At 37.7% G+C, this 12,857-nt stretch overlaps 1 protein-coding gene across 7 annotated transcripts in view; it reads right to left on the reverse strand.

Moving 5' to 3' along the window:
- Positions 1-599: 599 nt before the first annotated feature.
- Positions 600-12,857, reverse strand: part of arid4a (AT-rich interactive domain 4A) — a 157,205-nt gene continuing 144,947 nt past the window's right edge. For all 7 annotated transcript variants that reach the window (XM_060829120.1, XM_060829116.1, XM_060829117.1 and 4 more), the window contains 4 exons: positions 11,849-11,953; positions 11,560-11,760; positions 5,181-5,327; positions 600-2,490 (listed from right to left, as the gene is read on the reverse strand). In XM_060829120.1, coding sequence (XP_060685103.1) covers positions 2,387-2,490; positions 5,181-5,327; positions 11,560-11,760; positions 11,849-11,953 — 557 coding nt within the window. In that variant the 3' untranslated portion in view covers positions 600-2,386. The remainder of the gene's footprint in view (positions 2,491-5,180; positions 5,328-11,559; positions 11,761-11,848; positions 11,954-12,857) is intronic.

Here is a 12,857-nt window from a genome sequence, read left to right on the forward strand (position 1 = left end):
TGGAACCAAACAAAACTGGTAATAAAATGAGGAACCGAACCATAGAGCTGGATATAGGAGGAAAAACTTTGGAGGAGAGTAGAATGTGCCTGTTGAAGACTGTATGGATCAAGAAATATGAAGAGAGTCTATCAGTATTAGAACATGTAATTCCATCTCCAAAATTTTAAGGAAGGATGTGCATGAGTTTCAGCATGTTGATGGTTTAAATTCTTCATATTTTGTCTGTTATGTAAATTGTGATTTAATATTGTTAAGAAATAAATATAAGACATTATTTATATATCTGCTAAAATATATACTTTTCCTTGTACATGCCATATAAATTTTATATTTTCTTTTAATGAAGTCAAATGATACAATGGTTAGTTAACCAAATCATTTCCATAATGATTGAACTGAATATGTTTTCATAAATTCATATTATCACCATCCAATTTTCCAAAACAGCAGGTCCTTTATTTCATGTCCATCACGAAGGGTTGTGCTCAGTTAATGGACAATACCACTCTGTCAAGATTGGGAAAGGTGCATCATGTAGAAGATGTCACAAAATGTGACAAAAAAAATTCAAAGCATGTTTCTTAAAACTTGGCCTTTATTAAACTCTGTACTGAGCTCCATTTTATTTTCACATTACGATACACCAGCTTTGCAAGTGGAAGAGAGAAACAAAAAGTTTGCTTTGCTTTTAGAAAGTTAAGCCATTGTCAAATTATTCTCTTCCATTACAAGTATGGAAGAAAAAAATCCATTGTAATAACTACTACAATTTCACGCTGTCAAGAAATATAAAAAAAATCTCAAACATAAAAAGAATGGACATTGATTTGTTAGCAGTTCTATGGAATACTATTACAATCCACCTCAGGCCCACTGCTGTTCTGAACCACAGTATCATAATATACAAACATTCTAAAGCATTCACACTATTACTCTACAGTATATTAAACATTGGGAAGGGACACCAATTCCTTACAATGTACAGTACAAGTATGAATAAAAATTGATAAAATAATCACATCTGTACACAATATATGTGCAAACTGTATCCTTTAAATACATGGTTCTGGAAGAGTTGAAATATATACAAAGTATGCAATGGAGTCACCATGGCTGTACCCAATGAATTGAACATTTTACACAGCCACCTAATGGTAACCATAATTCCTTGTAGTTTTGTTGTTGTGCTATGCAGTTTTTAATTGTATGTTTGGATTGTAGAGAATTTGGCATAGTTTCAAAGGTTGGACCAACCAGCTTTGTTTACAGGGCAAAAAAGACACTTTTTTTACCATTAGGCAGTGTGACCATAAAGCTAGACAACTGAACCCTACAGGATACGTAATTCAGGACAGGCGACCCTGCTTTTGAAATGATTGAAATCGTAATTCAAGGTTTGTAACATCTTGTAAATTAGAGCCAACAAACCTGGAAAACTGAACCAAGTCTGAAAATATCTTTCTTTCTTGTTTTAAAAATACATAAAAAATACAAGTATTATGTCCATTGCCTTGTCTGAATAAATATACTTCACAAGTTGCAAGATAATACAATTTTTTTTATTTTACACAAAATCTCAGGTCTAGAAATTTTTGTTAAATAACTTCATTGCTGTGATATATTTGAAACTTTTTTGTAATAAAATAAAAACTCTGCAATTATATATAAAAAGAGACAAAATAGTCTTGCTACAGAAATTAGTCTACTGAAAACCAGCTTCTCCAATGACTGTAAACAGTACAAAATTTAAATAAGAAATCTCATTTGCATAACTTGTGTGCTCAAAATCCAACAGCAAAATAGCGGAAGACATTTTTCATTAGTTTCAGTTTACAATACACTAAATTTCCTGTAACAATCTATTTTGTCCCATTTCCAAATTACACAAAATAGGGCACTCTGCTCACCGTGTACTTTGGCAGTTCAACATACCTAATGCTCCCACAACTAAGACTGAATTGGAACTAATCCAACATATGAACTGAGCTGACTGGGCTCGTACTTTGCATTAACCGTTCCATTACCAACAAAGCTTTCTTCTGACGTAATATTGTTCTGCATGTCTTCCAGAAAAATTGATCACATTCATTTTATTAATTCACTGAGAGGTTTCCACAAAGTGCTTTGTCATGTAATAGAGTGGACAGTAGTCATCAGTGAAGTATGTCACATCTCCAAATTACATTCAACTCTCAAACTTGCAGTGCGAAAGGCACTGGAAGTTAACCAGGTGGAGTAGGAAACATTTTCTTGAATTCCACCGGTAATGCACAAGTCCAATCAGCTGAGTGCTTCCTATGCTAATGGTTCCAAGGCTTTTAGCATTTGTATCATGGCAGCAACTGCTGTGGAAAGAGATAGTGATGGTTGGAGGGGTGCTTCATCACCTGCACTCTACTGCCACACTATTCTGGGCTGGTGAAGACGATGTTGGACTCATTCCGGTTTCTGAAGAAGCAGAGGAAATGCCTGGAGCTGCAGATATAACTATTGGATAAAAGATCATATGAATTAGCAAATAGATCTGAATGTTATATAATCAACTCTGTTTATAATGACATTGTAAATGGTCCTAAAATCTCAGAAGATTTATAATAGATAGTATGGTTCATTGAACTTTAATATGCCGACCCCACAAGATGAGTGCCTAATTCAGATTATGACATCAAGAGACAAGTCAACAGAAAATCAGGTGTTTCCCACAAATAAGGCTGGGAAAAAAATCTTAAAACCTGGCAAGTCACCAAGTTTTCTTTGGCTCGTTTGCCAGTAAGAAAAGTTGGAATCTGGGGAGTCCATCATCTTCTGAGGGAAGAGCACATTAAACAGTGAATAAGTGAGTAAGAAACTTAATTTAAAGAGCTTTTTGTTTAAACATTATGAAAAATAACACACTGAAGAATTATTAAATAAAAACACTCAATGACTGATATTATTTTGATGAATTTCACATTGAAATTGATATCATAGTGTTCAATCACAATTATTCCACAGTAAATATAAATGATTACAAAATGTCTGGAACTCAATTGAGAAACACAATGGTATCCGATCAATTTGAGGAAAAACAGAAGAATTTAAGATTCTGTTTAAGATTTTTTTGTTTTTAAGTTAATCTCTCATTGCAAGATTTAGAAATATTTTGATATGGGTGATCACTGGTTGGGATGTAGAAGGTTACCAGGAATAACATGAACATTGTAATTGAAGTGAAACCGTCCAGGCTCAACATTTCTGCATAAACACTAATGATTTTGTTGAAGGAGCAAAAGATTGCACATCCAAGTTTACAGATGGCACTAAAATTGCCTGGAATGGCATGTTGTACAGGAGCAAGGAAGTTATAAAGGAACATTATGGATGAAATAGAGGTAAAATTACATCAGATGGAATTTGAGTCCCAGGTCAAGAGTCAATAAGTTAGAATATTTTCTTTACAGTAAAAGACCAAGAAGGAAGGAATTTAAATAAAGACCTAATAGAATTGTGGATTCTGTAAATCAGAAACAAGAACAGAAGTTGCTGGAAAAGCCCAGCAGGTCAGGCAGCATCTGTGAAGAGAAACCAAAGTTAATGGTTTTGGTCTGGTCACCCTTCCTTAATTCTGGTTTTGTTTGTGAAAGTGATAAATGTTTGTGAGTTCAAGCCTTTAAGAATTAGTACACACGTACAAACAATACCAAAAAACTCACTCGCAATGTTGGCCTTTATCTCAAAAGCAGCTGCAATATAAAGGGGAGGAAGTACACTTCTGACAGAGAGCTTTGTTGTGATTCCATCTCGTACAGTTTATTAAAGGTTTGGTCCCTCACCTAGAAAAGGACATACTGGCCTTTGAAGGGGTTTTTGCAAATATTCAGCAAAATGGTACTGGGTTAAAATGATTAGATTTTATCTCAAGGTTGCACAAACCTAGCTTAGATGACTATATAAGTTAGAAAATTGAGGGGCAACATAATTTGAGTTTTTAAAATGGCAAAATATTCAGTGGCCTGGATACAGAGAATTCATTAGCAAGTTTTGAGAAGATTTGTAGCTCAGGTTGAGGTTCTGGATGTAGGTTTGCTCGCTGAGCTGGAAGGTTCGTTTTCAGACGTTTTGTAAGCATACTAGGTAACATCATCAGTGAGCCTCTGGATGAAGCGTTAATAGCATGGCTCGCTTTCTATTTATGTGTTTAGATTTCCTTGGCTGAGGTGACATCATGTTCTATGATTATGTCATTTCCTGTTCTTTTTCTCAGGGATGGTAAATGGGATCCAAGTCAATGCGTTTGCTGATAGAATAATGTGTGTTTAGGAACTCTTGTGCGTGTTTCTGTTTGGCTTGTCCTAGGATGAATATGTTGTCTCAGTTGAAGTGGTGTCCTTCCTCATCTGTCTGTAAGGAGACTAGTGAGAGTGGGTCATGTCTTTTTGTGGCTAGTTGACATTTATGGTATCCTGGTGGCTAGTTTTCTGCCTATTTGTCCAATGTAACAAACACATCTGTATGTATCCTTACATAGGGATGAGGATGGACACCACTTCGACTGGGACAACACATCCATTTTGGGACAAGCTAAACAAAGACATGCATGAGAATTTCTAGAAGCACAGTATTCCAAATGGAACTCTTTCAATAAACACTTTGACTTTGATCCCATCTACCACCTCCTGAGAAAAAGAACAGGAAATAACATCACCACAGGACATGATATCACCACAGGAAATTATGTCACCAACCCAAGGAAATCTAAACATGCAAATAGAAAGCAGGCCATACCACCAATGCTTCATCTAGCGGCTCACTGATGATGTTACCTAGTATGGTGATGAAATGTCCAGCACAGTGAGGAAACCTACATCCAGGGAATTAATTTTCTCTGATGGAGAACAATGAACAAGGAAGCACAATTTTGACATCAGAACTGGACCAATTAAAAGTAAAATGAGGAAACACTATCACAAAAATAAGGGAAAGTCTGGAATACTTTACTTGAAAAGGCTCCAGAAATGCCAAAACTGAAATTTTTACGGGATGTGATTTATTCCAAAAGATGAACAAATGCGATTTAAGTCCCAGGTATTTGCTGATCTTATTGAGTAGTCCAATGACCTAGTCCTGTTTCATTGTCAGAAAAAAACAGAGGTGTTATTCTTGCCACTGTACAAATCATAAATTATACAGGATGTTACCTTCTCTCTCTTTCTTTTTTAACCTTTTTCTCCTCCTGTCTATGGATGCTACTTCAGATTTCAAAGACATGTAGTATTTTCTGATCTCCTGTAATTTGTCTTGTAGGAAAGATATTCGTTCAGCACTGGTCAGGTTGTTAAGGTCAGCTGTTGAAAAGAAAAGGAATTAAATCCACATTTAAAAAAATAGTTCCCAAATACATTGCAATGAACAGGCAAGGATCTCAATTAGATATTATTTAGAGTCATAGAGATGTAGAGTATGGAAACAGACTATTCGGAGCAACTCATCCATGCGGACCAGATATCCCAACCCAATCTAGTTCCACCTGCCAGCACCCGGCCCATATCCCTCCAAATCCTTCCTATTCATATACCCATCCAAATGCCTTTTAAATGTTGCAATTGTACCAGCTTCCACCACTTCCTCTGGCAGCTCATTCCATACAGACCACCTTCTGTGAGAAAGAGTTGCTCCTTAAGTCTCTTTTATATCTTCCCCACTCACTCCAAATTTATGCCCATTGGTTATGGACTCCCCGACCCCAGGGAAAAGACTTTGTCTATTTATCCTATCCATACCCCTCATAATTTTGTAAACCTCTAAAAGGTCACCCCTCACCTTCCAACACTTCAGGGTAAACAGCCCCAGCCTGTTCAACCTCTCCCTATAGCTCAAATCCTCCAACATCCTTGTAAATCTTTTCTGAACCCTTTCAAGCTTCACAACATCTTTCAGATAGGAAGGAGACCAGAATTGCATGCAATATTCCAACAGTGACCTAACCAATGTCCTGTACAGCCGCAACATGACCTCCCAACTCCTGTACTCAATACTCTGACCGTAAGAAAAATACCAAACGCCTTATTCACCATCCTAACTACCTGCAACCCACTTTCAAAGAGCTATGAACCTGCACTCCAAGGTCTCAGAGTTCAGCAGCATTCACAAGGACCTTACCATTAAGTCCTACTAAGGTTTGCTTTCCTAAAATGCAGCACCTCACATTTATCTGAATTAAACTCCATCTGCCACTTCTCAGCCCATTGATCCATCTGATCAAGATCTTGTTGTAATCAGAGATAACCTTCTTCACTGTCCACTACACCTCCAATTTTGGTGTCAACTGCAAACTTACTAACTGTACCTCTTATGCTCACATCCAAATCATTTATGTAAATGAAGAAAAGTAATGAACCTAGCACCGATCCTTGTGGCACTCCACTGGTCACAGGCCTCCAGTCTGAAAAACAACCCTCCACCACCAACCAGTTCTGTATCCAAGTGGCTAGTTCTCCCTGCATTCCATGAGATCAAACCTTGCTAACCAGTTTCCCATCTGAACCTTGTCAAACGCCTTACTGAAGTCCATGTAGATCACGTCCACTGTTCTGCCCTCATCAATCCTCTTTGTTACTTCTTCAAAAAAACTCAATCAAGTTTGTGAGACATGATTTTCCACGCACAAAGCCATGTTGACTCTCCCCAATCAGTCCTTGCCTTTCCATATACGTGTATATCCTGTCCCTCAAGATTTCCTCCAGCAACTTGCCCACCACCGAGGTGGAGCTCACTGATCTGTAGTTCCCTGGCTTGTCCTTAACCTTTCTTTCTTAAACAGTGACATCATGTTAGCCAACCCCCAGTCTTCCAGCACCTCACCTATGACTATCGATGATACAAATATCTCAGAAGAGACCCAGCAATCACTTCCCAAGCTTTCCACAGAGTTCTAGGGTACACCTGATCAGGTCCAGGGGATTTATCCACTTTTATGCGTTTCAAGACATTCAGCACTTCCTCCTCTGTAATATGGACATTTTTCAAGATGTCACCCTCTATTTCATTACTTTCTATATCTTCCATGTCCTTTTCCACAGTAAATGCTGATGCAAAATACTCGTTTAGTAACTCCCCCATCTCCTGCGGCTCCACACAAAGGCTGCCTTGCTGATCTTTGAGGGGCCCTATTCTCTCTCTAGTTACCCTTCTGTCCTTAATGTATTTGTAAAAACCCTTGGATTCTTCTTCACCCTATTTGCCAAAGCTATCTCATGTCCCCTTTTTGCCCTCCCGATTTCCCTCTTAAGTATACTCCTACTGCCTTTATACTCCTCTCAGGATTCACTCGATCTATCCTGTCTATACCTGACTTATGTTTCCTTATTTTTCTTAACCAAAACCTCAATTTCTTTAGTCATCTAGCATTCCCTATACCTACCAGCCTTTCCTTTCACTGGACTCTCGTTGTCTCATTTCTGAAGGCTTCCCATTTTCCAGCCGTCCCTTTACCTGTGAACATCTGCACCCAATCAGTTATTGAAAGTTCTTGCCTAATACTGTCAAAATTAGCCTTTCTCCAATTTAGAGCTTCAACTTTTAGATCTGGTCTACCCTTTTCCATCACTATTTTAAAATGAATAGAATTATAGTTGCTGGCCCCAAAGTGCTCTCCCACTGACACCTCAGTCACCTGCCCTGCCTTATTTCCCAATAGTAGGTCAGGTTTTGCATCTTCTCTAGTGGGTACATCCACACACTAAATCAGAAAATTTTCTTGTACACACTTAAATTCCTCTCCATCTAACCCCTTAACACTATGGTAGTCCCAGTCTATGTTTGGAAAGTTAAAATCCCCTACCATAACCACCCTATTATTCTCACAGATAACTGCGATCCCCTTACAAATTTGTTTCTCAATTTCCCTTTGACTATTAGGGGTGTATAATACAATCCCAGTAAGGTGGCCACTCCTTTCTTACTTCTCAGTTCCACCCAAACATCTTCCCTGGATGTATTTCCGAGAATATCCTCCCTCAGTACAGCTCTAATGCTTTTCCTTATCAAAAACACCACTCCCCTCCTATCTTGCCTCCCTTTCTATCCTTCCTGTAGCATTTCTATCCTGGAACATTAAGCTGCCAGTCCTGCCCATCCCTGAGCCATGTTTCTGTAATTGCTAAGATATCCCAGTCCTTATTCCTAACCAAACCCTGATGTCATCTGCCTTCCCTGTTAGGTCTTTTGCATTGAAATAAGTGCAGTTTAATTTATTAGTCCTACCGTGTTCTCTTTGTCCCTGCCTGCCCTGCCTGTTTGACTCGCCTTTGTTCTCAACTGTACCAGTCTCAGATTTACTGTTCTTTATCAACTTTTAATTCCATTTCCAGGAAAGTAACTTAACGGCCTATGTTTGATGCCTTTCTTCATTCACTGTAAATCACACCAAGCTATCATTAAGGTTATTACTCAGTCAGTTCTGTGTTTATAAGAAGGAATACTTTTCCACTTATCTCTGAGTTTAATTTCAAGACAGATTCATTTGACAATAGTAACTGACACCATTGGAAAGGCAAGACTATGTGGTTGAATTTGAGACAGACTGTAATACATTAAGTATAAATAGATGAATCATCTCAAATAGATTAATTAGCAAAAAACAAACTTTCACAGGTGCTGCAAATCTAAAAACAGTGCTACAAAAATTCAGGTTGATCAGATGTCTGAAGAAGTAAAAGATTTACTCAAACTAATCTTTGCAGGAGATCTAGCAGACTTCTGAATGTTGCAAACAACTAAACAGGAGGTACAGATACATTGTTCCAATTGATCAATGAAAGATCTGGAAGAACAACACAAGTATTGTTCTATTTCCATGGTCCAAACAAACCAAACAAATAATGGAGGAATGGGTCATCTGACTTTCATGACCAAATCATGTTGACAAAAAGCAAAATTGTTACAACTGGCCAGATTGTTCAGAACACAAAATTCAAGACTTTTTTGTTTGTTTAGGCATTGGCTAACAGATGGATTAATTTCAAGCATCAGCATCATGTGAAGTGCAACATCTTTTTAAAAAAATTACAAATATCGAGCATCTTGCCAGTATAACAGCCTTCAAGTTGCTTTGCACACCTCTCAAAAGAAAAAAAAATTCAGTTGCATCTGGCCAGCAAGTGCCATCGTAAGAGAAGCGAAACATGATTTATTCTGGAAAATCCTAATAGATCAATGATTATTTTTGTCCAGAATAAACTTGTCAGGTGGTGAAGTCTTCCAACAAGTACGAGATTAAATATATTAAGTTAAAATGAGAAATTCTTTCAGCAGACTGGGATGCAAGTCTTCCAAAACCAGGTGATTTCTTCATTCTAAGCATAGTTAGTTGTTCCAGTACTTCCTGCCTCTCAATTTTCACCATATCCATTACATTTACCAATTCTATTTCCACTGAGTTTGTTGGATTCCTTTTCCTTAATAAACATTGATACAAAAGTACTAAGTTTTTCTGCCTTGTCTTGGGTCTTTGAGCTTGTCCTAATCGGACCCATGCTACTTCCTACTTCCAGTGTATTATTTACATGCTCATTTAGGATTTTTGGGTTCCCTTGTATGTTGACAGCCATTTTATTTTCATATATTTTTCTTCATCGTTCTTAATTTCTTCTTCACTTGCCCTGCTTCATCTTGTTCTCCCTGAAGTAATTCACCTGACAAGCATCATATGTGATTTTTCTGTTTCATGGTATCCTTTATCTCCTTTGTCACTCAATGAGCCCTGTATTTGGTTCTTCTACCTGTCGCTGCTGTTGAAATGTAACTGGTTGATACCTAAAGCCTTAAAGAGCACCTTTTGTTTCATTACTGTTTCACTTTACTTGGCTAGATTCCTTCCCCTTTCATTGAAATTAGCCTTCTTTCAATTCAAACACTCGATTGAAGATTGTTCTTTACCTTTCTATATTACGGGTCAAAACTTTACATGATACTTATTCTTACCTATGCTTTCTTTCACAGTCCATTTGGCCCATTTCATTCCAGTTCCAGCAAAAAAAAAGCTATCCTACCTCTGTTCAATTAATGCCTATTCTCCAAACATAGCAACAGCAAACAATGGAAGTTTGCACAATACAGATTTTTCAAACGCACAGTAAATCACAGATGCAAATCAAGAGCAGTCCAGACCATTTACACTGTCCATGTTCAATCATGAGCTGTCAGCTATATTGGGCAATTATTAGCAACTATTTGCCATTTCCACTGAAATCAAACTAATTTAGTAAGCTGGCTAATTCAAGCACCTGCAGATGTAGAATCAATATCACATTTAAGTATTCTGCTCGAGTTGTTTGAGGTTGTCGTAGAAGTTGTTGTCATTGTAATGGCAGAGATCTCTCAATCTGTCAGCTGTTTAGTAGTTAGAAGTTATATCATAAATCCTTTTCCTGACATCCGATTAGTTAACAAATATAATTTAGTCATTCAATAGTCCAACAAGAAGAATGCAGCATCTGACATTACAGAAAACATAGTGTGAGCAGCCGGAATCTATCCTGGCTAAGCAGTTATACAAACATTTGAGTTTGGAACAAGAATAAGCCAATTAGCTCCTTAAACCTGCTCTGCCATTCAAAAACGTCCTGGCTAATCTGACTGTAATTTCAACCCTACATTCCTAGCTCACCGATTACCTCTCACCCCTTGCTTACCAAGATTCTATCTACTTTCGCCTTAAAAATCTTCAGATACTATCTTCTTCAAAAAAGCAGTGGAAGTAGAGTTCCAACGACACAAGGCCCTCTGAGAAAAAAAACTTTTACTTCACCTCTATCTCAAGGGGACAATGCTTTAATTTGAAACAGTGACTCCTCAATCTAGATTTTCACAAGATGAAATAGATTTTCCACATCTAGTTTCTCAAGAACCCATAGAATCTCATATTTCTAAACTCTAGCAGGTAGAAGCAGAGCCTGTCCAACATTTCTTCATAAAACGTCCTGCCCATTCCCAGTACTAACCAAGTGAACCTTCTCTGAAGTGCTCCAAAACATTTACATCCTTCATTAATTAAAGTGATCAATACTGCACACATTATTTGAGATTCAATCTCACCAGTGTTTTGTGTGACTGAAACATAACCCCCTTATGTTTGCATTTGATTCCCCGATAAATGAGAACATTCAATTCGCTTTCCTAACTACTTGCTGGATCTGCACAATACTATTTGGTGATTCATGCACTCAGATCTCTCTCTATCACAGAACTCCGCAATCTTGAAAACTGGAGCAGCAGGAAAAAAATTCAAGAACATGAGTACTGAGGGAGAGGTTTGTGTCTTGCCCAAAAACTCATACACAAGAAATCAAGATGCATCTAATATTAGGTGGTTCACATTAACACAAATCCATTCATTATAACTGGTGGTGATGTCAACTGGCCAAATAAAAATTGTACAATAAACCAAGATGATTTACTTCAAAATTTGCCACCTGCCTATTTCACTTCACCCTCATATCAACAAAGAGGATTAGCAAATCAAGCTGGTTCATGCATCAATTGAAATAACAATTTGATAGTAATACAATGTTTTCTTACTGAGTTGAAAACTCCATTTATACGTCCGAGGTGATGCACTATCAGTTGCATCTTTCTCTTTATCCTTATCCCCATCTTTACCATTTGGAGAAGTTCTTGAAGGAGACCTGCCAAGTTTTTGAGACTTATTTGAGCTCTTCACTGGAGTGCATTTATTGGAGTTTTCTGTGACTGCAAGATCCTCACTGTCACTGCTATTGCCTTTTTCAAAAAAGAAAATCAGAATTAAAAATACTGAATTATTTAGAAAACAAAAAAGTTGCTTTTAAGTTCTGGTTTCAGAGCCTACCAGTTCCGTTTTTTTCAGTCTTATTGGACACATTTGATCGCTTGTGGCTTCGTTTTTGTTTCTTCGCTGGTGTCCCATTGCTGCTGTCGCTTATTCTTTTCTGGCCTACATGGAAGTAAAAAAAAATTAACGCAAACGTAACCGATGCCGATGAAGATCAACTGTGCCATTGGTAACAGGTTGTAATTATTGAAGACCCAATAGATTTTTATATAAATATCAACATGTTTATGCTCATAATTACAAACCTCACATCACGAGCATATATCCAATCCTGAAAGACACCTAATCAATGATGGGCACCCCTACGGACAATCCCAGGTTCCCATATTCTCATTGTGTTTAACAGACACTATAATCTTTCAGCCTTGGGATATTTCTGTGCATAGTATTCACTCGCGTTCCGAAGTTACTAGCTATACTCTTTCAGGTCTGTCTCAGGCAGGTTTATCTCTAAGGGCAGAGTGAATTTTGTTATTCATTTATCCCATGTGCTGCCTTTATCAACTTAATTTATTCTTATATTTCCCACTGTTCTAATTTTTATATATATACAAATGACAGTTATTTTTAACTGACTTGTTGTAAGATCTGTAATATAGACTTCTGTTATTAAGTATTAAGCTAAAACAGCAAACAGTGCAGCCCTTTGGTCCTCGATGTTGTGCTGATCTTTTATCCTACCCTCAGATCAACCGACATACCCTGCAGTTTACCATCATCCATGTGCCTTTCCAAGAGTCACTTAAATGTCCCTAATGTATCTGATTCTACTACCACTGCTGGCATGCATTCCACACACCCGCCACTCTCTGTGAAATGACCCAGCCTCGGACATCTCCCCTAAACGTTCCTGCAATCATCATAAAATTATACCCCCTTATGATAGCCATTTCTGCCCTCGGAAGAAGTCTTTGACAATTCACTCTATCTATGCCTCCCATCATCTTGTACACCTCTATTAAGTCACCTCTCGCCCTTCTTCACTCCAATGAGAAGATCCCTCAGC

This window comes from Hemiscyllium ocellatum, chromosome 8, assembly GCF_020745735.1.
Source record: "Hemiscyllium ocellatum isolate sHemOce1 chromosome 8, sHemOce1.pat.X.cur, whole genome shotgun sequence".
Classification (NCBI taxonomy): domain Eukaryota; kingdom Metazoa; phylum Chordata; class Chondrichthyes; order Orectolobiformes; family Hemiscylliidae; genus Hemiscyllium; species Hemiscyllium ocellatum.